The 27654-nt window shown below is 46.0% G+C and overlaps 1 protein-coding gene across 1 annotated transcript; it reads left to right on the forward strand.

Annotated features, from left to right (window-relative positions):
• Positions 1-27654, forward strand: TRPV5 (transient receptor potential cation channel subfamily V member 5). The gene is made up of 17 exons (XM_008153969.3): positions 1-80; positions 447-560; positions 4496-4689; positions 7462-7559; positions 7681-7803; positions 8212-8349; positions 8621-8719; positions 8869-9044; positions 9413-9559; positions 11375-11587; positions 20328-20414; positions 20513-20589; positions 20805-20970; positions 21175-21241; positions 23303-23571; positions 26526-26632; positions 27366-27654. Exons 1-17 carry the CDS (start codon positions 33-35, stop codon positions 27652-27654), a joined length of 2412 nt encoding a protein of 803 aa, XP_008152191.2. The 5' UTR covers positions 1-32.

Consider the following 27654-nt stretch of genomic DNA (forward strand, 5'->3'; position numbering starts at 1 on the left):
AAAGTGGCTTGCATCGGATGGGCTGAGATCAGATGCCTGAAATAAGGATCCTCAAGTTCTGGGCTGTGCTTAAAACTCAGGTCCATTGAAAATGAGGGAGGGGAAGGGGGAGAGGTAGAGGGTAGAAAAAGAGTCCATTTGGGCCGTGTGTGTGTGTGTGTGTGTGTGTGTGTGTGTGTAAGAAAGAGAGATAGGGAGAAGGAGAAAGAGAAAGAAAGACAGACACAAAGGGAAATAGGACTTACAGAATGCAGGGTAGTATCCTGGGCCTAAGTTGAACCTATTCTCTCCTTCCTCCTCCTCCCCTAACTGTCCTCATTCCTAGACTTTGCCCTCTTGTACTGATAGACTGGAACAGCCTTTTCTCTCATTGTACATCCTCTTGTACTTTTAGTCACAGAGAAAACTTTGTTAGAGGCTCATTCACTAAACTTCTTGTTTGGTAGAAGGAGGTAGAGTCCTCAGAGAAGAAGCAATGTGGCAGAGAGACAAAGAGCCCACCTAACAGATCTCAAGAAACCTGCCTCAGTGGCCCACTGCCCACCCTGCCCATGAACCTGGTGAGCACATACCTGTTGGCAGTAACTGGCTGTGGCTAATTTTCATCTGCTTCTTGGGACAAAGACGATGGTTAAGGGTGAGTTGGGGTGGGTGGGGCGGGGTAGGATGTTTGGGAGACAGTATGGAGGGCTGTTCTGAAAACCAGAACAGATATATGTCATGAGATACAGGAAAGGTACTCGGGTGGGGATGAGTGGGAGAAGATTCTAGACACATTTGATCTATCCCAATGAGCTCACATCACTCCTGGTGCCCATGTATTCCACACCTGAATGAACCACCAAATGCAGGGGTAAGGATGTGTGCAGAAGCACATAACTTTCTGGGAGAGGGGATTGCGTGTGGAAATTTATTTCCACAGATGTTACCCATGTTGCCTACTTCATATACTTCCTGGTGATCCAAGCCAGGTAACTGGGTGACTGAGGAATGGCACAGGAAGTCACTTGATGGTGGGGGTGGGAAGATTAAAGTAAGCAGGTGACCCTGCTCATTCCTACTTTGAACTCATTGACCTGCAGGTTCGGGGAACGATGCTTGGGTAGAAAAAAAATCACTAATGTCCTCCTGGCTATTTGGAGGACAGAGCCTCTTGGTTCCTAGCCAAAAAAAAAAAAAAAAAAAGAATATATCCTTGGAGGAACCAAGAATCCTTTAAATTTTGTTTTCTTAATAAGAACTATTTAAGAAATATGAAAAACAAAAAGGGCAAATAGTTCCACCCTCCAGTGAGCATCACTATTAATGTTTTCAAGTATAGTATTCAAATCCTTTCCCTATGTGGCTGTAGGCATGTGGGTAGAAGTATATTTCCTATCAATTAAAATCCAGGTGTGCACTCCTCCTTATTGCATCAGAATAAAGCTGCTTTGGTACCAACCGGCTCTGGGCCCTGACATTGCTCTGACCTGCTCCTCCTGGGCACCTGGAAGGCATTACGGAGTCACGATGGATGTCGAGGCATCATCATAGGGTTGAAGCTGCTGCCTGAGGGAGAGAGACTGTGGGTGTCTTTGGCCCCAGAAAGCTGAGAAAGCATGCAGAAGAATGAGAGGAGAAAAGGGACAGAAAGTATAGTGATACGGTAGATGACAGAGGTGAGAGTGGTGGGGAAGAAAGCTGGAAAAGAGAAGAGAGCACTTCTTACAGATTAGAAAACAGTTTCCAAATCTCTAGTCTACCCCTGGGACAGGTGGGACTGTTACTGGAAAGGGGACCTTGCCTGGAGCAGGTCTGCCTAGGGCCGGCTGGTAGTGTGTGGGCTCTTGACTTGGGCAGGGAAGAGTCCAGGTGATTTTTGAAAGTATGTTGGTAAAGCTCAGGACAGTGAAACACAGGAAGGGCTTAGCATAGAAGAAGTGACAGGAGAGGGCCTCAGTGGGAAAAATTAGCCTAGGTGGGGCTGCTTTCACTCACTGGGAAGTCAGAGAAAGGGGGCCTTGAGGACAGGGTCAGAGGGTTAACCCAGGAGGAGCTGCTACTGCCCATGGCTCCCCTGGTTGCAAGCCTCATGGGGTCTCGTAGAGTTTAGTCAATGAACACCTGTGGGGAAAGAAGAGGGGGAAGGGAAGGAAAAGGTGTGGGTGTGCTTCTGGGAGGGAGAGCAAGAGCTGGGACCTTCGTTTTGAGGGGTTTTAAAGGCTGGGAGTTTAGGGAAGGTCTTAGCGGAGGATCTCAATAGAATATTCATCATTTCTATGCTGATGTGCCCAAATGAGATTTATTCCCTTAAATTCATCTGTCCTTGGGTGTGGTTGACAAATGGCTCTAATTGGATTTCTGTTATCTGTCTCCCTGAGTAGGGTGATTTAAGCTACTTAACCTCTGGTTGGAGAGAAGTGCAAACCGTTTACTCTTTTTTTTAAAGATTTTTTAAATTGATTTTTCGAGAGACAGGAAGGGATAGGGGAAAGAGAGAGAAACATTGATATGAGAGCAAAACATTGATTGGCTACCCTGACCAGAAATTAAACCAGCAACCTTTTGTTGCATGGGATGATGCCCAACCAACTGAGTGAGCCACAGTGGCTAGGACCAAACCATTTACTCTTAAGTATCCTTGGTGTAGGGAAGATAGGACTTACTAGATGGCTGCAAACTGCTGTTTAATTATCTACCTCAGTTTCCCTATTCCACTTGCCAAGGAATTTTCCTAGCTTCTTATCCTGCTGCAGGACAACCCGGTCCCCTCAGGCTGCTGGAGAGCACAGTGCAGGCACAGAAGGGCAGGTGAGAGGGTGAAGAGCCTGCCCCCCCTTTTCTCCTCCCTGACCCAAGGACACTGCCCTTGGTGAGAGACCCTGTGCACCTGCTCTGTGCAGCTCTGACCGGGCCTGCCCTCTCCCACCCACTGCAAGATTAGCTTTATAAGCTGGGTGCTGCTTTCCTGTGCCTGCCCCTGCTTAGCTTATCAGCTCATCTACAACCCCCACCTTAACCTTATCGCTGTCTCCATCTCCTTAGACTAATCCCAAGGCTTCAGAGGCTATTACCACCTCACCCTGCCTAACCCCCAGCACAGCAGAAAAATGTCCCACAAGGTGACTCCCTCCCCTTAGTCAGCCCACACCTCCCCCTCCCTAGGGTGAGAGCATGCTTTCTCCTAGTCTCCAGCTTCTACTCTTCCTTGCCTTTTTGATTTTCCTTTCAACTCCTGTCCTTCTCTAAAGGTTGTTTTGTTCACCTTGCAACTGCTAGAAAAAAACACCTTCATTCTTACAGTAAAAGGAGGAAGCATTCCCCTGCTCCTGGAGACCCCCAAGGGGGAGGGTCCCCTGCCTATCTCCACTCAAATCTCTCACATCTTTATAGGCAGAAGGTTCCCAAGAAGCAACAAGGTCTGGCATGTGATCTGGAGCTAAGGTTTCAACTTTAAAGCCAGTTCCAGTTTTGCTACTTGCTGTGGGTACTCACACTCCCTGTCGGAGCTCCATCTTGGTCTTCTCACTTATGAAATAAAGAGAACCCTCCCTATTCCCGCCTACCTCTTAGGGCTATTGAATGACTACAGTTCAGTTGTAGGTATATACTGCTTTGAAAACAATCAGGAGGAGAAATAGAAACTGTCATATCAGACAGTTTGGCTTACTCTTTCCTCCTGCTCTCTCATTCCTAGAGAGGGACCCAAAGGTGGGTGGGTCTACCTCCTTCACCTGCCCTCGCTTCCTGCTGTGAAAACACAGGGCCCTCTGAAGGTCTCCTCTGATGGGGTCTCCAAGTAGCTGGAAGAGAAGAGAAGTCACCGTGAGTTTCTCACAGAGGAGGGGTGGCCTGAACCCCTTTTGTGAGTCAGGGCTGCAGGGTTGAGGACAGAGATGACCACCACCCAGAGAAACAGCCCCAAGGCTTCTAAGCTAATCTCTGGAAGGAGAATAAATGTCATTGCGTTCTTAGGATCATGCTTTACAGCCACTTCCATGAGAGAGCAGAGGTGCTCCTCCCATTTTACAGATTAGCAGACTGAGGCACAGAAAGCTCACCTAACTGATTTGCAAGGGCTGAGAGAGCCAGGATTCAAACCAGGCTGATGGCCCAGCTGGAGGACATGATTTCCTGATCACCTGCATCCCACTGACTGCTCACCTTGCTTGTAGGAGCCAGCTTCCATGTCTCTCACCTTACTCCCCATTCAGAGTGCTCTGCCCCGCCCCTCACCTGTCCAGGTCTCAGCCCCAACCCACTGCCAAAGTTCCCTCCCCTCTTCCCTCCTGGCTGTAGGGCAGGCTCTGTGTCCCAGAGGTTCACTCTAGAAACAGCTCCTCCCCTTCCAGGTAAAGCTGCTCTCTCGTGACAGGGCAGCCAGTCACCAGTGCACATGCACACACACACCCCACACACACACATCCCACAACCACAGGCTGCACACACAAATAGCACGGGAGTTACACTCACTCTCACTCCCAACCCTAAGCAAACCTGGCCACTTCCTCAGTAGCTGCTGAGTCCTGGACCTGCCTCTTCACCACGTCCCATCACCTGGCAGTGCTTGCAAAGAGAAGGCATGGGGACTCCTCCACCCAAGGTGAAAGGGCCCTGGACCCACCTCCAGAAACTTCTGACCTCATGGATGTTCAGAGAGAAAGACTGGGATCAGCGTCTGGATGAGGCCCACATGCTGCAACAGAAGAGGTAAGCTGTCCAGTCACATGGCGTCCCACCTCTCACTGATCCATAGACCTTCCTGCCCACTCCAGTCCATCCCCAGAGTTCAGCGCCAGGCACTTGAATGTGCCCTTTCTCCCAACTTACCGTTATAGTCACAAAACCCAAGTTGCCCCTCTTAGTGGTGAGGGGTGGGGGATGGAGCTGAGCCACACAGGGAGACCTTGATGTGGATTCCATAGATTTAGAGGCAGAGATCTCATCTGCCTACCTGGTCGGAGAAGAAGGTGGGGACAAGAGGGACCAGAGAGAAGAAGCCAGTATGTTAGGGGGATTGCAGGCAGGGGCAGGTTGGTGGAGAACAGGTTGCTGGGGAAGGAATGAGACCCTGTGGGTTGAAGAAAGAGGGAGGAATCAGCATTAGTAGAAATGGAAATGGATGGGTGGGAAAGAGGAGGAGAGCTTTGTTCACCTGGAGCTGACAGCCAAGGAGGGAAACCCAGGTGACACTGGTGAGTCCTCAGTTTAGTCAGCGGTCGCCAACCTTTGGATCTCACGGATCATCAGTGGTTCTTGGACCACCGGTTGGGGACTGTAGAGGGCCCCCTAGGAAGACACAGGGACATTCTTCAAATTGTTGTTAACTGAGCCCAAGGCATTGGCAGAGTCTTATCTCGGTTACACGCCCCCCAAGAGGTTACACGCCCCCCAAGAATGCGGGGGTGTTATCAGTTCCTAACTTACCTTTGTCCAGGTACCGGGAGAGGGGCTTTGAGATGTAAATCCAGTCTAGCACCGGGAAAGAGGGAATGAATAGGACCTGGGCCCTCCCAAGCTCCTTTGATCCTAAGTTTTCCGGTGAAACCCCCTTGTATATTGGAAAATAAATAAATGTGCTGCGTGGCTCAGGGCAGTCGTCTGTCTCTCCAGCAGAAGAGGTCAGCGACCCACCCGGGACCCAGCTTGAATCTATTTCTGTGTCGACTTTCTTTATTTCATTGTTTCTCAATCCCCGGCCGCCTCTACCAAGAACCCATTTCATCTCTCTCCGTGCTGGCCACGGGAAAGGGAGATCCCCGCCGCATCAGGCCCCAGCAGGGGACCAGTTTATCTGCCTTTTATTGAGTGGGGCATGGGCAGTGGTGTGCTGGGGACTGGAAATACAGCCGTGGATAAAGCCTGTGTCTGCTTCTCGGACACTCAGTGCAGGTGGGGCTGATACACCTGAGGGCAGGTCATTTCGTGGCTAGTTAGTCCCGAGGTCCAGATCCCAGAAGCACAGGCAGGGCAGGGACCCATCTTGTGGGCGGGCCTCTGCCTTGGAGTGTTTGGGGGACTTGTCTCCCTTGGGATAGCATGGGAGCTCGGGCAATGAGCTGAGCACACATTGGCAGATCAGGGGTCCAGCCAGGGCTGGTTTCACAGGCAGGTGACCTCTACAGTTGCACAGGGCTCTGGGTTTCAGAAAAGCCCCACACTCCATTTAATGCACTGCTATCATCTGGAAATTCATAATTATATTTTAAACTAGGGGTCCTGCACTTTCTTTTTGCACCAGGCCTTGCAAATTGTGTAGCAGGGCCTGCATGCAATCTGAACCCTCATTCCAGGAACGGCTCTCTGCTTGCTCAGCACCACCCACCCCAGGCCCTGCGATGGAACCTTTGGCCTCCCACCTCTGTCCCTGCTTTAGACTGGGATTAGGGCAGACCTTCCCTCTGTAGGGGGCAGTGGGCTAGAGGTTTGTGGCGACAGGCTGTGTGTAGTGCCCTCAGCACAGAGCTGAACTCTGGAAGCCTAGCCCTGGCCACCCTGAGCTGGGGCTGGGACTGAGGGTCCAGGTGAGATGGGGCAGGGGCTGTCCCTCTCTCTGCTGATCCCTCCTGAAAGTGCTTCCTTAAATTAGGGAAGACAGACCTAAACTCTGCCTTGAGAGAAAAAAAAAGCTGCTTCGCTAAGTAAAACACCCTTTCCAATGGCTCATGGGGCCACTGGAAGAGGAATCTGGGGCTGGGGGACATCATGGTCACAAGTCAGTTTGTTTGCCTTTTGTCTCTCCCTCATGACCCTCAACCTGCCAGACCCTGTGGTCATCTTCACAGCCAGCTAATACTGACTTGTCCAGCAGGGTGGGCTTCAGTTTTGTCTCTTGTTTGGCTCATCCAGGCAGGGGAAACAAAGGCTGGCTGAGAGAGGTGCCCTGGGATGGGCCTCTCCACAGGGTGCCCCCACTCACTCCAAGCTGCTCTGTCTGAGAAGCTCCAGGTTGTGTTCCCCCTTAGTTACAACAGGGGTATTTAGACCCTTCAATTTGAGGGCAACACCCAGAAGGAGTAGATTCTCCATAACCCACCCCAAACTCTCCCTGCCTCCCACATGGATGTGAACCTAAACAGTCCAGAGGGGTAATCAGAATGTCAGCAGCTCAAAAACACATGCGGCTCTCACACCTGGCCCGCCTCATCCTCTTGCCCAGTTCTGATCTCACAAACTCCCTAGGCCAGTGTCAACCGGGGACCAAAGTTCCATCTCCCTGACCTGCTCCAGCTCCCCAGGTTCCTGAAACATTTACACAGCTTAGATGGATTCAGCCAGGCTTGATAGCCTCCTCTCCTGGCCACCAGGGCTACCCACTCTGCAGCCCAGGCCCTCCTCCCCTAGTCACTACAAGCCTCTGCTGAGTCTCCCAATCAATGATCCCAGGCCCCCAGTATGGGAAGTCCTAGTATGATATAACAGCTCTGCTCTCAGCTTCACTGCAATTCTGTCTCTGCACCACTCATGTTCATTTTTCCCCAGGATTCAAGAATCTCCACTACTTCAGGCTGCCAAGGCCAATGACCTGTGTGTCTTAAAGAAACTTCTGCTGGACAGAAGCTGCGACTTTCGGCAAAGAGGTAGGCTCAGAGTTTAATGTGATAGAGATGGAGCCCCTCTGGCCCAGAACCCCCAGAGTTTCTGCAAAGGGGTCTGTTCCCTGAGGGGAGTGTTGGATGCATCTGTCTTACTGTTCTCCAGGAGCCCTGGGAGAGACAGCACTTCACATAGCGGCCCTTTATGACAACCTGGAGGCTGCCATGGTGCTGATGGAGGCTGCCCCGGAACTGGTCTATGAGCCCACCCTGTGTGAGCCATTTGTAGGTGAGGAGCCTTTAGTTTTTCAAGGTGGAAACATGTAGGGGAGGGTCTGTTCGCATGGGCCCGAGTTGGGAAGAATACACGGGTTCTGGTCTTGGCTTCCATGACTTCCTCAAGCCATTTATTATTTTCCTTCAACTCCTTTCATGTTCCCTGAAGGACAGGACTCTATTTCTTTCACAGCAACACTAGAGTGATTGCAATTATGCCCTGTCCCCAAAAGCCAAGAGGTAGGGACAATGCAGTAAACAGCCTGAGGGACTAATTGCCCTCAGCCACAGCCCAGTTTGCAGAGCTAAGGGCATAAATCTATTCAAGGATTTGGCAGGGATCTACAGCAAGCCAGGCAGATGGTGCACCTTTGGAAGAAATGGGGACAGACCCCATGACTGAGGGCTCTCTCTGAACCAGGTCAGACTGCACTGCACGTGGCCATCATGAACCAGAATGTGAACTTGGTACGAGCCCTGCTCGCCCACGGGGCCAGTGTCTCTGCCAGAGCTACAGGCACAGCTTTCCACCTCAGCCCCCGCAACCATATCTACTTTGGTGAGAACCAGAGCCAGGGCTGGGCAAGAGCCAGGGGAGGATGGGATGAGGAGAACTCTGTGCCTGAGGGGCAGAGGGTGGACTGGGGTTAGCCCTTATAAGGGCTTAAGGCCAGAGCCCATTCCCCCTGGGCCTCTGCACCATCCCTGCCTCTGGTTCTGCTGACAAGTGTCCCCAAGTCCAGAGCTGAGCTGTGTGGAGGAACAGGCAGTCACTGGGGAGGTGCCCATCCCAGCCTGCACTCATGCCATGGAGCCCTCTGTCTCCCCAGGGGAGCACCCTTTGTCCTTTGCTGCCTGCGTGGGCAGTGAGGAGATCGTGCGTCTGCTCATTGAACATGGAGCTAACATCCGGGCCCAGGACTCTCTGGGTAAGCACTGGAGTGTGGAAAGGATCTGGGGAACAGGAAGGGGGTGGGAGAGTAGGGTCTGGGACAATGGTCAGGCCCACTGTGGGGTGGGCTTGGGGACCGTCAGGAACTAGGGTCCAGCAGCCACATGACACTGGTGTCCTCCCCAGGAAACACAGTGTTGCACATCCTCGTCTTCCAGCCCAACAAGACCTTTGCCTGCCAGATGTACAACCTGCTGCTGTCCTATGACGGGCGTGGGGACCACCTGCAGTCCCTGGACCTTGTGCCCAATCACCAGGGTCTCACCCCCTTCAAGCTGGCTGGAGTGGAGGGCAACACTGTGGTGAGGGACACCCTCCAACCCTACATGTCCTCATGATCCTTCTCCCCAAACTCCCCAAAAGGATGGTAGTCCCTTCCAACTCTGTCACTAAAAGCCTCAGCCTCAGGAATCCCTGAGGCTCATTCTTTAGAATATCTACTGGAAACCCAAAGTTCTGCTCCCTTTGCCTGTTCTCTTCTTTCAGATCTTTGTAAGGTTTGTGGAAAGGAAAGATAACAAAAAATTAAGAAGGTTTATGTAATCAAAGGCTTGCTACCTCCCGACTGCCGGTCAGTCCTGAGGAATGGGTGACAAGCTCTTCAGGGGTGGTATTCTCCTGGACCAGCTTCTCACACACGGACACTCCACTCACTGCTGTGTTCTCACAGATGTTCCAACATCTGATGCAGAAGCGGAAGCACATCCAGTGGACCTACGGCCCACTGACCTCCACTCTCTATGACCTCACGGAGATCGATTCCTGGGGAGAGAAGGTGCCCTTTCTGGAACTTGTGGTCTCCTCTAAGAAGCGGGAGGTATGGATGAGATGGAGGGTCAGGGACTGTCATGTGTTCGTGCAGAGCCTATCCATTTGCTAAGATCCTGGGTTCCAGACACTTCCTCACCTGGTAATATATGGAGATAAGATTCCTGGAACCTTTGGGAGAAAAGTCCAATCAACACCCCTTTCCTGACTGCACTTTCCCTCTGCTTAGCTCTAATCCCTTTCCCTAATTTTTTTCATACTGACATTTCAGATAAGGAACTTTCCAAATGGAGGCTGCTTACAACCATTCATTCATTCATTTATTCATTCAGCATATTGAACACCTTCTGTGTCCCAGATGCTGTACAAGGAACTGACAATACAGCAATACTAAACAAAACACAGTTCCTATCTGTCAACTCCCTCAATTACAGTCTCCTTCCTCAATAATTGCAGTAGAGTACAATGTATACCATTCTAGGAGTTTGTACTGTGCATAATGGCAGCAAAATTGAGGTTGGGTGGACCAGAGACAATGTCCCAGAAGTGCCTGAGGTGGGTCTTTAAGGAGTAGTTAGGAATTTCCAGGAAGATGAGAAAAAAGAGAGCTTTCTAGAGAGAGAAAAACAATGATCAGCCCGAGTTGAGTGATATGAGGGAAAGGCAAATATGTTAAAGACAGGTAAGGAGGAGAAAATACTTAAACTACCGGGAATCTCTAAGATAGTGGCCAGATATAGCTTCTGTTATTTTCCAGTTGTTAATTTCTTAGGAATCTTTCTAGAGCCATAAACTCAGATGACTAAGTGGTAATGAATAGAAGAAAAGGTGAGTGGCTAGTTTGTATGAACTTCCTCAGAGGATATTACTGGAAACAGGTGTATCTCATCAGAGCCTACTCCCTCTGGTAGATTGTGCTACCACAAGTCCTTGGTCTCTGATTTCAGCTGACTCTCAATATTCTCCTATAGGTTTTATTCTTGTCTTTGTCAGCTAGTTTTCTATTCCTTCAAAGTTCTTTTCCAGCTCCTTTTATATCCCTCACTGCCGTCCCCCTTAGTTCCATCAGAAGACCCAGACTCCTACCTTCTTTATCTTCCTGCCCTGTCCTGCCACATATATCTGGAAACTGCACTCTCTCTCTTCTCTAGGTTTAATGGAAAATATATTCTTTCTGTCAATGGTGAATCTCTCCAGCTGTGCTTTGAATTTTCCTTTTTCAAAAAATTTGCATTTTTATACTTTCTCAAATATCCATTACCCTCTCACATTTGTATCTTTAACCTTTCACTATCTAGTTACATCAGAGGTCATTGCCACATTCTACTACCTGGGTCCTCTATCGCTTTTCTCCAGACCATAAGACTTCTAGAACAAATCTGACTACTTCCTTGCTTGAACTCCCAATTGCTTCCCATTATGTTAAAAAAAAAAGTTCAAACTCCCCACCTTAAGATTCATGATGTAGGATAATCTGTCCATTATAGAATTCATTCATTTTAACTCCTGCCCATCACTGCCAACAGGTTATCTCTTATCCCCAACCATATCTCATCTGCAAATGCCTTCTCATACCTTCCTGCCTTGGCAATTGCTACTACTTCATGGAATGATCTTATGAACTTTCCCTTCACTCAACTATGTGCTGTTAATTCTTCAATGCCTCAATGATGTTATAGTGTCGTGTTCACTTCTATAACACTTTACCCATAGCCCTTGCATATAGAAGAGGTTTACTAGTTGTCTGTAAAAAAAAATGATGATGCCATTGCTGGTGACTGACTTGCCCATCTGGGACCCAGTGGGAAGCCCCACACTGCTCCCTATGTTGGTCACCCCAAACTACATTCTCCTTCCATGGCAGGCTCGCCAGATCCTGGAACAGACCCCAGTGAAGCAGCTGGTGAGCTTCAAGTGGAGGAAATATGGGAGGCCCTACTTCTGCATTCTGGGTGCCCTGTATGTGCTCTACATGAGCTGCTTCACCCTGTGCTGTGTCTACCGCCCCCTCAAGTTTCGTAGCGGCAATCACACAGATTCCCGAGATATCACCCTTCTGGAACAGAAGCTGCTACAGGTGACTCTTCGCAGAAGGAGATGAAAGGGAATGTAAACATGGGGCGATGGTGCTGGAGACCAAAGTGATAATACCCAGGGAAGACACCCTTCACTGGACTCTAACAGCCGCAGGCTCCTAAGCACCCAGACAGAAGTTGGACATGAGATAAGGGCACCAGAGAGGAGGCTTACTGAGTAAAAATACACTTGTCCAGTGAGTTGTGGCTTCTCTCATTGGCTTTGAAAGGATGCTTGGTGTTAGGAATACTGTGCATTGGTAAAATTCCTTTCAGTGTAGGGAGAGGACCAGTCTTTTGTAATGTGAACCTGAAGGGAAACCCTGTTGTTCTAACGGGAGGGAAATCATGCTCCATGTCCACGTCCGGGTCCGTTTCTGCTCTGTGAGGGCAGCATAGCCCTCTGGCTTCCATTCTCTTCTGTGTTCTGTCAATATGAGCACATTGGCAAGAATGTGTCAGCTGTCTGACCACCTGTCAGATACGCTGCAGGAGGATACCTGCATGGTGTAGCAGGCCGAAGCAAATAATCTCAGAAGCAAATTTACTCTGGTGGGCTTGCATCCTGTGGTGTCCTTCAGAGACCTGGGTGGTGAGGACACTGAGTAGAGGTGTGGAAGAAATGTAAGAGTCTGCTGTTCGAGGGAGCAAACCCTCCTTTGAGTATAGCAGAGTGAGTAGACTCTAATGAGTATTTCTGAAGATAGGCATTCAACTAGCATAGCTACATTGGGCTGGTTGATTTTTCATAGGACAACTTTTTTGTCCTGGTGATCTGAAAAGAGCTGAAAGGGGCTGCAGGAATGTGGGCAGAAAGTGAGACAGAGGAAGAAGAATTTAGCCATGCAAGTAGGAGGCAGGTGACTGGAGATGTATGCTCTATGCAGGATGGACCAGCCATGAGTATAACTCAGCCTGGACTAGTGTCAGAATGAGAACATAAACTGCATAGGCCAAGGAATAAAGTTAGACCAAAGACAGTGGTATGCACAGAGAAGGAACCGGGCCAAACCCTAAGCACTAAAGTAGATCAAGACACTCCATCTCTTCTGCTTCTATAACCAACTCTAAATACATAGACAGATGCTCATGTATCCAGAGCTCCTGTCTCTCATAAAAAAGGAGGGCATGAGTGCTTAGGGGAGTTTGTGTCCCATGCATCTCAAAATGGGCATGAGGGTGACCCCTAGTATGGAGATCAAACTGGGGAACTAAGGACATTTAGAAGATGGCCAAGTGAATGGGTGAGTGGCTAGAAGTAGAAAACAAATATAAACATGAAGGAGTTGGGGGTGGCTGGGCTTTTTCAACATCCCCAGCCCTATTTCTGCAGATGTACTAATTCCCAGTCTTCCTTTGTCTCAAGCTTACTTAGGGGTTTTGTGGATCTGGAATGTAGATAGCTTTCTGGTCCAACAGTTGGGTGATGCCAAGTGATTAATTAGCACTGAGTCTCCTCCCTGTGTGACTCTTTCTCTTTGGGGCAGGACTAATTGTGTACAAACATGTTCCTTTGACCCAGATAGTCTAAATTATATTGTAAAACCCCTCCCCTTGCCTCAGGACTAGGTGAAGCATAATTTTAAGCTGACTGTGTCTACTCATCCTTCATTTTTTCTCTCCTATTCTTTTCTTTTCCTATTTTATCCTCTTTTCTCTTTTACTCTTTCCCTGGTAAGATGAGGGACACTGGAGTGCAGGGCCAGGGAGTCACATTCAGAAGTGCCTCCCACCCCCTGCTATTTAAGTAATTATTGGCCCAAACAGAAGACTCTTGACTTTCAAATATCTTTACCTTTATGGGGAAGGGGGAGGAAGAGGGTTAAGAATGCTATTGTAAGGGGTTTGGATAGCAAAGTTCATCAATGAAAGGTTCCTATTCTTTGGCATTGTCCCTTGAGACAGGGTCCTGAGTTTATGGACTTTTTGTGTTCCTTGCATTCAATAGTTAAGTCAATTTGGATCAGATCAGGGGCTCCCACACCTATTACCATGATCTGAAAGTTTCTGCTTTCATGATTCACCAGATTAGTTGCTAATAGAAATTTTTCTCTTTTTCCTGCCTTTTTGTTACTTGAAAGTCTTGGAAAAATGAAAATGTACCAATACATATGTTGACTTGATTAATGCAATTGTTGACAGATTTGTTAGCCCATGGAGCTTTTTGTTAGATAAATGAATACTTTAACATCCAATTAAATTAATCAATCTGGACACACAAGATTTCAGTCTCAGTCACTGTAGGATTTCCTCGGTGCATCTCATGGGTTCTGGAGCAGTCATTGGGCTCCATGAGAACAGCCTAGAGCACCATCTCAAGACAGTTGAAGTGAAATAAAAAAACTACAAACTACACAAAAGCAGATGTATATGAGGATGGAGTTCATCTCAATCTAGTCTTAAAGGTATCTTAATGGATGTCTTAAGCCTAAAATGCCTCATTGTTCATCCTTAAAAGTTGTGGTCTTCCAGAGTTTCCCCAGAACTCTGTTAATTAAGTGGAGTTAATTTCCTATCTCCATTCAATGTCTATTTGGTTTGGGCAGTACTACATCCACTATAGCACTGATTCTCTTAGGTTTGCAGGTGGGTAGACAGTTCAAAGTCTGGGAGTCAGGCAGCTTGGTTGTTAGTCCTAACAGATCCTACCTCTGTCTAGATCAATGTTTTTTAACCAAGATTGCACATTAGAAGCATGGGAAGCTAGTAAAGATATCAGTTCTGAGCTATGTCACACTTAATAAGTCAGAATGTCTGAGTGAGGCCCTGCATTGGTATTTATAAGAAACTCTTTCAGTGATCCTGATACTTAGCCAAGGCTGAGAACTATCAATTTCCATCTTTGAGATTGATTCAGCTCCAGCTGTCCAGTCTTAAGTCAATCACTCCAATCATTAGATTGCTGATGTGCTGGTCAGCAAGAGGGCATTAGTCACTCACCACCAGATCTCCTCTTTGTCTCTTGAAGAAGATTTTCCATCATCAAATTTCCTTTTTGTCTCTTAAAAATTTTTTCAATCTCTCCTCTGTCCTTTCTCCCACCAAAAAATTTCACTAATTAATTCATTAAACAAATAATCATCAAGAGCTTCATAGAGCCTAAATATGATTCTAGGTATTAGAAATTCAACATGGTCTGAGCAAAACTCTGGCCTTTGGGAGCTTGCAGACTTGTTTACATTAACTAGATGAATGGATGTTTCATTACAATGTGTGATTGTTACAATTTACATTATTTTTTCCTATGATAAGAAAAAGAAGAGGGCACTAAGCTTATAACAGGGACCTGGCATTCTGGGAGGCCAGAGAGGCCTTCCCTGAGGAAGATAACTGAGCTGAGACCTGGGTAAGAGAGAAAGGTTCAAAGGAGTTTGAAGCAGAAAAGAGGCTTATGCAAAGGCAGAAAGAGCCTTGCCAACATCTAGGCACTGAGAGAAGACTGGGAGCACAGGGAGCTGGGGCAGGAGCCTCCATATGAGGCTGTCCAGGCAGATCCTTCGCTGATCATCAGGGCCTTGCAGGCCATACTGATAGAGAAGCCACACTCTTTATCCAGAGGTAATGGAGAGCTCTGAAGGATTTTAAGGGAGGGCCTCGACTAGACTTTATTTTAGAAAAATGTCTCTGTAGGATAGAGAACTGATTGAAGAAGGCGAGGGATGATGTAGGGAGATCAGTTAGGAGGTAATTATAGGTTAGCAAGCAAAAGACAATGGTTGATTGTCCTTGGGTTATGAGGGGGAAACTGAGAGAAAGGATTGGCATCAGGAGACTTATTAGTAAAACCAGTGCTACTGTGCAAAGGATTGGATACAGAGAGTAAGGGAGAAGACCATGGCAGGAGTGACATAGCAGGCAGGTTTCCATTAATTTTAAATCATCCTCTGCCTGTCATGATCAGTGGATTGATCTGTCTATACATCATTATTTCTCATAAGCTCTTAATGACCCAGAGCATCCCAGCTATTTGAAAACCCCACTGATCTCCAACTTTACACTGTTTTGCTCAGGGGTCCTAACCACTTCCTGTGGAACAATCACAGCAAATTAAAGACAGGGAAAGAGATGAAGAGAAGTAGGGAACCTGCTAGGTAAAAATAGCATCTACTGAGTGCTTGCTTGGTACACTTTACATGTGCTCTGGAGATTCTGTGAAATTGCAGATTCTGGAAGCAAGGCCGGGGTGGGACCTGAGATTCTGCATTTCTGACTCACTGCTGGGTGATGCTTTAATTTTGTAGATCCTATTTTGGATGATAAAACACTTTCATATCATTTGATCCTCATACATATCCTAATAAATAAATAATATTATTATTACCATTTTTAAGACAGTGAATCTGAAGTCAATCAAGAAAGGTTAAGTACTTTGGCAAAGACTCATCTAGTGAGGGCAGTGCTGGGTCTGGGGTTCTGGTCTGCTTCACTTTGAACCTTCCCCTTTAATATGAAGCCAGGCCATTTCTCCCTCCAGACCAATGTGCTAGATTTCAGTTTTCCTTCTTAGGGAATCCATTGCATGAGAAAAGTATGTCTCTAGGCTTTGCCCTGAGCCTGGGCCTGCACACTCATCTTTATCTGGTCACATCTAATCTTTTCCTGGAAAGATGAGGGACACTGGAGTGCAAGGGCAGGGAGTCACATAGAGAAGTGCCTCCCACTCCCAGCTACCAAAGCTACTGTCTATTTTTTAGATTTGATCATAGGAACCATTTTTGATAGGATATAGGGTAGGTCCTACTTCTGTGGTAAGGACTCCTCTGAGAAAATGCAGAAACCAAGACATGAAATAAATCCTTGGAAAGCAGTCTTAGATGGGAACTAGGAGATTTTCCTCTTTTTTTGCCTAGTGGTTCTCAACTTGAAATATAGAAGAAACACCTACATTTAAAAAAATGCTAGATCTCTGATCCAAACTAATTGAGTTAGAGTCCCCAGTGTTTGCCTGGCTATGGATGTCATGACAAAAACTTCTCAGTTGTTTCTGGTGGGCAGTCTAGTAAGAAACCCCTTTACATTTGAGAGGATCAGAGTAACTCTTCGTTATGAGCCAGTAAGACTCTTTCTTGGAGCTTCATTCCTTTGTAAGACTGGGATCTTGGGAAGGAAAAGTGGGTCTAGGACTGGGGTTTGATAACTTTTTCTGGTGCCCTCCCAATTCCTCCCAGGTCGCTCATGCTTGCTCCCCACCCTTCCCCCTGGTGGTACATGGTTGTGCTATGCACATCCCTTCTGGGCATTTCCTTCAAGGCAATGAGCTCAGCCAGCTGGCAAGTGAGAGCAATCTCACTGGGCCAATTTCTCACTGAAGTCAGCCTCTGCAGGGGAGTGAGCTGCTGACAACACCTGAAATTTCAAGCCATGTGATGATGTAAAGACTTCTGGTCATTTCTGGAAGGCACTTGTTTTTAAAGAGGTGGAGTGGAATATTTTCTGTGTAATATTAGTCATGCTTACTTAAGTGACCTTGAGCTAGGAATCTGAAAATCCAAGAAAAGCCCAATTAGTTATCACCCTTTCCTCCATTCCCACATCCTCAGTCCCCCTTGACCATTCTCCTGCAACTCTTAGATCATACTCGGCTGCTATCTACCTGCTCACCCTCTCCTTTCCCTCCTTCCTTCTTTCTTTCTTATTATGGGAACACCTACTATGTTGAGTGTTGTGAATGAAAACTCAGAGTTAGATGTCTCTGCTCTCGGGGAAGTCTAAGATTACTGGTGAGACCTAGAGTGCTCCGATGATTTCAGTGTGAGGGCTATGAACAGAGTGGCACCATGGACCTATAGAAGAGTCACCTACCCCAGGAGGAGAGCTGTGACTTAAATCTTGAGTATTAAGTAAGGGTGAGCCAGGGAAACATGATGGAGGAAGGAGACCGTGGCACCCTACTGCCTGGTTTAAGGGAAAGGACCTTTGGCAACAAAGTGGTGAAGGGAACTACTTTTAGGGTCATCAGATCCCAGGTGGAGCAGACACAAACACTTGGGGTCTCTGTACACCTCTGTTACTCACCAGTGAACTTGTGCAGGGATCACATACCTATAATGGAATCTGCTGAACAAGCTAATGGTACTGGTGAGGGGAAATCCTAGAAGGAGGTGGTGGTGATAGAAATTGTCCCCAACATTTCCCATTAGTTGGGGTTTCACCTTTTCATCTCTGGGGAAGAGCTGGTGCCACTCTCCCACTGTCCCCTAGGGGCGCACTCATCCCCACAACTCACCTGACCAATTTGTGCACAGTTACTTCCTTTTCTTCTTAATTGAGCCAAGGGAAGGTTGGTGGCAGTTTTGTAGACATACTCAACCAAGATACAAAGTTTTAAAAAGAATTTTTAAAAATATGAATTTTTAATTGATTTTAAGGGAAAGAGAGAAAGGTAAAGGGAGAGAGAGAGGGGGAGAGAGAGAGAGAGAGAGAGAGAGAGAGAGAGAGAGAGAGAGAGAGAAACATCAACTGGCTGCCTCCTGCACAGTTCCTACTGGGGATTGAGCATGCAACCCTGGTATGTGCCCTGACTGGAAATTGAATGGTGACCTTTTGAGTGCATGAGACGACACTCAAACAACTCAGCCATACCAGCAAGAGTCAAGATACAAAGTTTTAAAACGAATTCAAAAATTTTCTATGGACATATATATGACATTGATGCAGTTATTTTTATATTTAGTGCTATTTTGTTTCTATAGTTAACGTACTTATTTATCCTACTACTTACTGTGATCTCAAAAGGAGTTGGCATGTTTTACAATTGGAGACAGATATCATGGTAACATTAAGATAAAGAACAAGGCCCATTAACTGAATTTCAGGACAGAGGAGAGGGTATTCAATGTAGCATCTAGGGATGAGAATGAAAAGAGAACTCTGAACTTCTTTGAAAACAAAGGAAAAGGAAATTTCCCATTATATGATAAAATAAAATTAACTAGTTTCTCAAGACAGATAAATGTCAGAGAAGTTTATAGAACATCAGTTCTTTAAACAACAAAAATGTAACTAAAGTCTAGTCACGGGTTGTTAGATCACACTGTTCATCAGGCATAGATACCAACTCTTTTCCAGTCTTTCTTGGCCCCACATGATGTAGTTGAAACATTTCTACCATCTGCTGGTCAGTCTGGCCCTACTCTTAAAGGCTAGCTCCTTGGCTTCTTCTGAGCTGATCTATACATTCTGAGCCATGGGGCACTTGGTGGGTACTTTTTTTATACCATAGATCACCTCCTTCCATATGACATCTCTTCCTGTTTCAAAAGCTATGCCTCTCACTAGACCAGTGAGTGCACCACCGAAATAGCCTGCAGAGGGATGCTAAGAGGTTCCAGTTTATTAGCAGAGTAAAGTTACTTAGCTTTCCTTATGTCTCATGAGCAATCATATCCTCCCCAGTTGAAATCATCAACTTTCACACTGACTCCAGGGTCCCTCAACTCCTAACTTGGGTACACTATTCAGATATGTGACTGTGGATAACAGAGTTCTCAAAAGTGTAAAGGGTACTTGAATGTGTTAAAATTATTTGTCTAAATTTATGTGGGGACTGCATGTGTATGAACCGTTTTCTAGAAGGAGGGTCTGTAGTCTTTTTTATATTCTCAGATGTGCCCAGAATTTGAAAAAAGTTAAGGATCATTATTGTAGAATTCCATCACTATGTCTGTATAATGTTGCAAAGATTCCCTATGACATAATATGCATCCAAAAAGGATGGTCTTCCTTTTATCTTGAACGTAGAACTATACCTTCTACACCTACTGCTCAGGACAAGATGGGGGCCCTTCCTCAGAACTAAAGTCTATATAGTGTCTCTCTAGCACCTTGCCTGCTCTTTCCTACATTGCCAAGTCCTAAGAAAACCACGATAAATATATCTATAGTACTTTATGGTTTATGAAGTACAACCAAATACGCCATCTAATTCCAACTTCACAGTAACCCTGGGGAGGGAAGCATCAGAGTTTCCATTTTTCAGATGAGAAACCTCAAGCTCAGGAAGGTCTAGTGACTGATTTGAGGTTGTGCCAGAGTTAGTGGGTTCTGGCTCCACACGGGAAACTGAATTCTGTGATATGGTTATAGTCTCTTCTACCTGCCAGGAACCACAATGGGATTGGAAAAGCTGGAATTTCTACATACCTGAAACCATTCCAAGCCACTAATACCTCTTCCTGTTACAATAACTTTATAAATCTGATGCTCTGAAATATGATCGCAGCCTCTCGGTACATATATCATAAATTACCACTCATAACATATGTATAAAAGATGACTTGCAAGGGTATTACTCAACTTATCAGCATAAGCAACATATGGATACACAGACTAATGTCCTGGTCACAGTGTTAGCCACAATGACAAGACCATCCAGGGTGTGGTGGTGTGGAAAGGTGATCTTTTCTTCATTTTGGATAGACTTTATTTAGTTACTTTAGACCAGGGGTGTGGAACCTTTTTTCTGCCAAGGACCATTTGAATATTTATAACATCAATTGCGGGCCATACAAAATTATCAACTTAAAAATTAGCCTGATATAAAAAAAATTAGTCTGCTATATTTGGTCAAACATTTAATTAACTCACCCATAATGCTTTGGCAGGGCCAGACCAAATGATTTTGTGGGCCTTATACAACCTGTGGGCCTGATGTTCCCCACCCTTGCTTTAGACCACTTTCCCAAAAGGATTTGAGTCTCCATCCATCAGAAAGCATTTCTCATCCTGAATTTCCCCTCATAGGAGGCCTATGTAACTGAACAGGATAAAATTCGGCTGGTGGGGGAGCTGGTGACCGTCGTCGGGGCTCTGATCATGCTGATCCTAGAGGTGAGGTACACATGGGGTCCAGGCCAAGGCCATCTACCTGAGGCTCCAGACTGAACTGCAGACTCCATGGTCTTTTTGTCTTACTGGCCTCTTCCCAGATCCCAGACATCTTCAGGGTTGGTGCTTCTCGCTATTTTGGACAGACTGTCCTTGGTGGGCCATTCCATGTCATCATGTGAGTGTCCCTTCCTTCCAGCCCCATGCCTTCCCTCACCAGAATTGCTCTAGGTCTCTCTGGGACCTAGACCTCAGCTGACTTTTCCCATATGTGTGTTTCAGATATAAAGACTAAGTCTAAGTGTGTAGGTACCACCCAAGTTATGACTGTGTTGGAGAGGACCTAGAATATCCAGCCTTCCCCTTACTTCCTGTTCTCTTCTCTCCCCCCAGCATCACCTCTGCCTCCCTAGTGCTGGTGGCCATGGTGATGAGGCTCTCCAACACCAGAGGGGAGGTGGTGCCCATGTCCCTTGGTCTGGTACTGGGCTGGTGCAGCGTTATATACTTTGCCCGAGGATTCCAGATGCTGGGTCCCTTCAGCATCATGATTCAGAAGGTCAGTGCTTTCCCCTAAGTTTCCTCTGGCTTCATCCATGGGACCTTCCCAGACAGAGGGAGAGGGTGGGAGCCAAAAGAAAAATGCTGCTCAGAGTGGATCTGGTGGAACTTCAGGGACCTCCTGATCAATTAGCGATAACTGCTGAGAGGCAAATGGGAAAAGGATCACTCCACCCTCTCTCTCCTTCTCTGTTTCCTGTAGATGATTTTTGGAGACTTATTGCGTTTCTGCTGGCTTATGGCTGTGGTTATTCTGGGATTTGCTTCAGGTAAGAGTACTACTCCCACCCCCACGAGATCCTTGGATCCAATTCTTCAGAATATTCTCTCTCACGCTTGCTCTCAGTTCTTGTTTGCACTCCCATTTACTCCCCCATCCCAGTGGAAAGTGAGTCAAAACACTCACTGACACCCATAGAACCAGGTTCATTCAGGTTGGACTAGAAGGTAAACCCATGTGCTCTGAGTTTCTGAGCCAATAACATTCATGTTGACTCCCCACCCTGCAAGATCCTTAAAGGACATGTAGAAAAAGGGCTTTGTATGAGAGGGACATTAAACACGAAAGACTGGCCACATGTGGATTTCAGAAAATGATGTAGGCAGACACAGTGCAGTCTGTAAGCTTTCTATATGTATACTATAGAAGAAGAAACATAAAGCATTCAATAACACATAATGTGCTTTTTAAAAAAAATTTATTGCATTTTTTACAGAGTGGAAGAGAGAGGGATAGAGAGTTAGAAACATCAATGAGAGAGAAACATTGATCAGCTGCCTCTTGCACACCCCCTACTGGGAATGTGCCCGCAACCAAGGTACAGGCTCTTGACTGGAATCGAACCTGGGACCCTTCAGTCCGCAGGCCGATGCTCTATCCACTGAGCCAAACCGGTTAGGGCCATAATATGCTTTTTTTAAAAACGTGTGGTCAAAGTTGAAAAAAAGAGAAATAATTCTCAAAAGGAGGTACAAAAAAATGTTCGGAGAGTTCGAAGAATGAGAGAGGAAAACAGAGAGTTGTGAAGAAAGATTGTGCAGAGAGAGGCAAGCAGGGGCTCACTGAAGGCCCTGGGAGAATGGGAGAATGCCAGGGAGGAGAGAAAGGATCACAGCATGAAACTGGCAGACAGAGGGAGGGACAGGGAAAGCAAATGAGTAGAAGAAAGTTTTTAGGCAGAAAGATGAAGGAAGAGCCAAAGGCAGCAACTCTAATCCAGTCTTCAATGTCCTCAACTGAACATCCATAAGACAATGGGATGTACTAGATCATATTTGAGGAACCCCTCAACTCCCAAAGACCAGGGCTCAGTACAAAGGGCACTATTCCTGTCTTAGGAATTCCCTATTGAATAAGGATCCCATAAAACAGTAGACCAAAAAACTGCACCAGCAGCTGAACTATAAAATATGTGTGTGTGTGCGTATATATATATATATATATATATATATATATATATAGGCCTGGTGCATGAAATTTATGCATGGGGGGGGGGTTCCCCTCAGCCCAGCCTGCACCCTCTCCAATCCGGGACTCCTCAGGGGATGTCCAACTGCCAGTTTAGATCCAATCCCAGGGATTGGGCCCAAACTGGCAGTCGGACATCCCTCTCACAATCCAGGACCACTGGCTTCTAACTGCTCACCTGCCTGCCTGTCTGATCACCCCTAAATGCCCCCCCCTGCCAGCTTGATCACCCCTAACCACCTCTGCCTGCCAGCCTGGTCGCCCCTAATTCCCCCCCTCACCATCCTGGTTGCCCCTAACTGCCCCCTTGTGCCAGTCTGGTCACCCCTAACTGATCCCCCTGCCAGCCTGGTCGTCCCAACTGCTCCCCCCAAGCTGGCCTGGTTGCCCCTCACTGACCCCCCTGCCGGCCTGGTCACCCCACGCAGCCTGCTGTTCAGTCATTTGGTCATCCCTCACCGACCCCCCTGCTGACCTGGTCACCCCATGCAGCCTGCTGTTCAGTCATTTGGTCATTCCTCACTAAATCCCCTGCTGGCCTGGTCGCCCCACACAGCTTTATGTTCAGTCGTTACTGTGAGGGCATCCTGACCAATTTGCATACTACTCTTTTATTAGTATAGATATGCTAAATATTAACATTATCCAGAGTGATGAACTTGGCATAGGACGTCTCAGGATTAGCCAGGTCCACAGGTAAAATGTAACTTACATGTATACATTCACACATCTATATTTATGGGTGTGTAAGTTGGTATACGTGCATGTAAGTGTATGGAGATATATGTTGGAAGTCGAATGAATGCTTATTGAGATCATTCTCTTTTCTTCCATCTCCATGCCTTTTTCTTGGGCGGAGCAGCGTTCTTTATCATTTTCCAGACAGAGGACCCAAGCAAGCTAGGGGAATTCTATGACTACCCCACATCACTGTTCACGACCTTTGAGCTTTTCCTCACCCTCATTGATGGCCCTGCCAACTATGACGTGGACTTGCCTTTCATGTACAACATCACCTATGCGGCCTTTGCCATTATCGCCACACTGCTTATGCTCAACCTGTTCATAGCCATGATGGGTGATACTCACTGGCGAGTGGCTCAAGAACGGGATGAGCTCTGGAGGGCTCAGGTAAGTTTTTCTAGTATTAGTCTTACTAAGGAGCAGGGGATAGAGGGAAAAATCAGAGTGTTATATTATGGTGGATGACTCTTAGGAGAGTCACAGAAAACCCAGAGATACATTTGGATAGATAGAGGGGACAAAGGAGGGTAAAGTGGTAGCAATGGGTAGGATCAACACCCAAGATCTGAGGATATTGATCACAAGGGAAAAGTAGATCCAGCCATCATCTTTGAGTCCAGGGAGAACTAGAAACAGTCTTGTTCTTATATATCCTAGTTTTTAACTTGGACCTTTTCTTCTATAACTCCCTGCTTCTCTATTATCTGTTTTTAAAATATATTTTTTATTGATTTCAGAGAGGAAGGGTTAAGGGAGAGAGAAATAAAAACATTGATGAGAGAGAGACATGATCAGCTGCCTTAGTAAGTCTTCACTGGGGATTGTGCCCAGACTGGGAATCAAACCATGAATTCATGGTTCATAGGTCAATGTTTAACCACTGAGCCACACTGGCAGGGCTGTTCTGTTTTTTATATTCATGATAGGCTAATAAAATTTTAGAGTTGGAAATGCCTTTAGTGGTTCTCTAGTTGAGTTTCTATCCATTGTATAACCATTTATTGGTCAGAGAGTCATTCAATATCTTTTTAAATGCTGATTGGGATCTTATTATCATGTGGATTTGGGCAGTGATTGGGAAGAGGCAAGCTTATTTCACATTTTAAGTGTTTTTTTGTTATTAGATAAGCCCATGTTACATTGAGCTGAAATATATTTTTCTATAATTCCATTCTTTGGCCCAAGTCTTCTTGTATAATTGCAGAACACACCCTTCCCTATGAGGACTATTGAAATATTTGAATACAGCTATTAGTTAATCCCTCATACTTTTCATTCATTTCACAATAATTATTTAGATAATAACTATGAGTTGGGAAGTGTCCAGGAGTTGGGGGATACAAGCACGAACACACAAATGAAAGCTGTATCCTCATGGACCTTACATGAGGTTGGGAAGACAGACATCAAACAAATGACTTCGCAGGAAGCTGTTCAATTGTAGTGAAAGTGTTACAGAGGAGTAGGAGATGCTACGAGCAGGTTGCAACAGGGGAGTCTGACAGGAAAGTTAGGAAAGGCTTCTGATGGAGTGACATTCAAGAGGAGCCCTAAACATGGGTAAGAATTAGCCAGTTAAGAAGAACAAGGAAAAAGGATGGAGATTAGGATTTGTATCTATCAGGACTCTTGGCTACAGGACAGAAAATCAAACTTAAATAGACTTAAGAAAAGCAGTGGGAGGAGTTTGTGTTGGTCTTCATAAATGGAAAGTTTAAAGAATTAAACTAACTTTAAGCATGTTTGATTAGAGTCCAGATCATTTCAGGCACTATACCAGCTTTTCTGTTCTGTTCATTTTTGTCCAGCTTTTCTAAGGGAAGCTCTAAACTCCCAAAGGAATGAGAAGGTGTACTTCATAGCACAACGCCAAGGGACCCATTCATGTTGTATCCTGATGCTGTGAAATGTGCCTTTAAAAGAGCATCTTCCCTCCAGCAATCCCAGTCTCAGTTCTATCTCATTGTATCAAGTCTGAGTTATAGGACTGGATAGTGGCAGTGGTGGTAGTGGAAGAGGAGTCTGGGGAGAATAGACTAATTTACCAGAACTGTGTGCAGACAAGTCTACTCCAATTGATGGAGTGGGGGTAGAGAAGGAGAGATTATCAAAATGAAAGATGAGTTCTGTTACCAGAGAAGGTGGGGCGGGGGGCGTTAAAAGATAGCACAAGGAAAACAAAAATGTCCTTTTCAAGATAAAGAGGAAGAAAAACTATCCAGGGAAAGGGAATGGAATAATTGAAAGTCCTGAGGTTGAAAGGAACTTGGTACAACTAAGAAACTGAGAGAAGGTCAAGAGAAGTGTAGAGTACTAGAAAGACACAGAGTGCAAGAATGGAAAGTGGAGAACTGGGCTTTTTAAAGGATTGGCAGTCATTTCAATTAATGAAGCTTCCTGGACCCAACCCATCCTAACTGCATGCTCCTATTCATGTCCCAATAGATCATGGACCTTTCAAAACTGGGATGGTCCTGATATGATCAGAGGAATGCAGTATGAAGAGTGGGCATGCCCTTCCTTGCTTTGAACACTATACCATGAATAGCATCTAAAATTGAGCTTATGATCAACTAGAACCCCACATCTCTGTTACCCAACTTACTCAGCTAAGCTCCTTCACTGTTTTCCTGTATTTACACAGACACTTGAATCTTAAATATACTAGTAAATGGAGAATCTTATATTTGGTTTCCTTAAATTTTATGTTATTTGTTCCTGTCTGGTGAAATCATTTTTTATATAGCTTCTGTCACCTTGCAAATTACATATCCCTCCCTATTTTGTGTCATGGGCATATTTGATAAGTTTTTCTTCTGTTTCATTTAAGTAATTAATGAGGGCGGGGCAAAATACAGAACATGTGACATGCCACTAGAATTTTCCCTGCCAAGTGTGCCGTCATTAACCTACTCTTTTCCTTGTTAGGATATTTAATTTGCTACAAGTTCCCTGAGCACTAGCAGCCTTACTTCATCCTCAAGATCATAGAGATTCTATTTAATAATTTTATTTAAATCAAGATCATTGGTCTATGGCTTTCTTATGAAAGAACAAATGAGATTACTTTGGAGTGACTCACTTTTCATGAATCTAAATAGTAATGTAGGGGTCACTGTTTTATTCAAAACACTCATAAAATATTCTCTATCCTTTTCTGATGAATTAAGAGTAAAGCAGATATCATGGTGCCTGGCACAGGTGAAGGAATGGATCAATGACTGTCATCTCCACTGATATCTACTGTCTCTATTCCACAGTTGCCCTTGGGTTCTCTGTCTGTGTTCTCTGAACCACATGGCTCCTTCTGAGTTCTTCCTCTACCTCTCTCCCCTGTCCAGATTGTGGCCACCACCGTGATGCTGGAGAGAAAAATGCCTCGCTTTCTGTGGCCTCGCTCTGGGATCTGTGGGTACAAGTATGGGCTAGGGGACCGCTGGTTCCTGCGGTGAGTGACAATGTATATGCGTGAACTGAAAATGTGTGTGATGCCATGGGAACAAGCGTGACCAGTTCCACATTTATCACCCTCCTCTCCATTCTTGAGATCCCCAATTGGACCTTAGGGAGAAGTCATCACTCTATATAGTGACCCTGCATTAGCCAGTTTGAGGGAGGAGGCTGGAGCTCAGGAGGGTAGAAGGAATGATGATAGCTGATGCCAGGCTATATGTCCATCAGGGCAGTAACATGTGAAAAACTACATATATGTATCTATGCTTGGATGTGGACATGGGCTACTCAATTTGTTATAATCTTATTCCCAGATGACCCCCATTCTATTCTTACCTTGAAGCTAACCTCCTTCATACTCTATTCTTAGCTCCTAACCTGGCTCTTCTCTCCTCTTATTTATGTCCTGAATTTCACCTCATTTTTATGATATAATTATTTATTAATTGGCCTTTTTTTCTCTTTCATATTCACCCATATTCCCCCACCATCATACCCACACTCAAATCCTAAGTTCAAGACCTCCTTGGTCTCTATCCCAGTTAGTCCTTCATTCTATTGTACTTTCCTTCACTTGACCCTGGGTGCTCTTCTTATGTCACCTCTGCTCCTTACCTTCCCCTTTCCTCTTGGTCCACTTTCCTACATGTGCCCCATTCACTTCTGTTCCTCCCCACAGCCCATCTCTCCCCACCTCAACTGAGTGCTTTCCCTTTTCCCCTCCTCAGAATCGAGAGCCTCCATGATCAAAATCCTTTGCGAGTGCTTCGCTATGTGGAAGCTTTCAAGTCTTCAGACAGGGAGGATGGACATCTTTCTGAAAAACAACCCTCTATGGTTGAAAATGGGACTCGAGCCAGAGGCTCTCTGACCCTCCCAACACCCTCCCTATCCAGGACCACATCCCGCAGCAGCAGTCACCGGGGTTGGGAGATCCTTCGTCGCAACACTCTGGGACATTTGAATCTTGGACTGGAGCTTGGTGAGGGGGATGGAGAGGAAAATATTTACCTATGA

The sequence above is a fragment of the Eptesicus fuscus genome, chromosome 14 (assembly GCF_027574615.1).
Source record: "Eptesicus fuscus isolate TK198812 chromosome 14, DD_ASM_mEF_20220401, whole genome shotgun sequence".
NCBI lineage: Eukaryota > Metazoa > Chordata > Mammalia > Chiroptera > Vespertilionidae > Eptesicus > Eptesicus fuscus.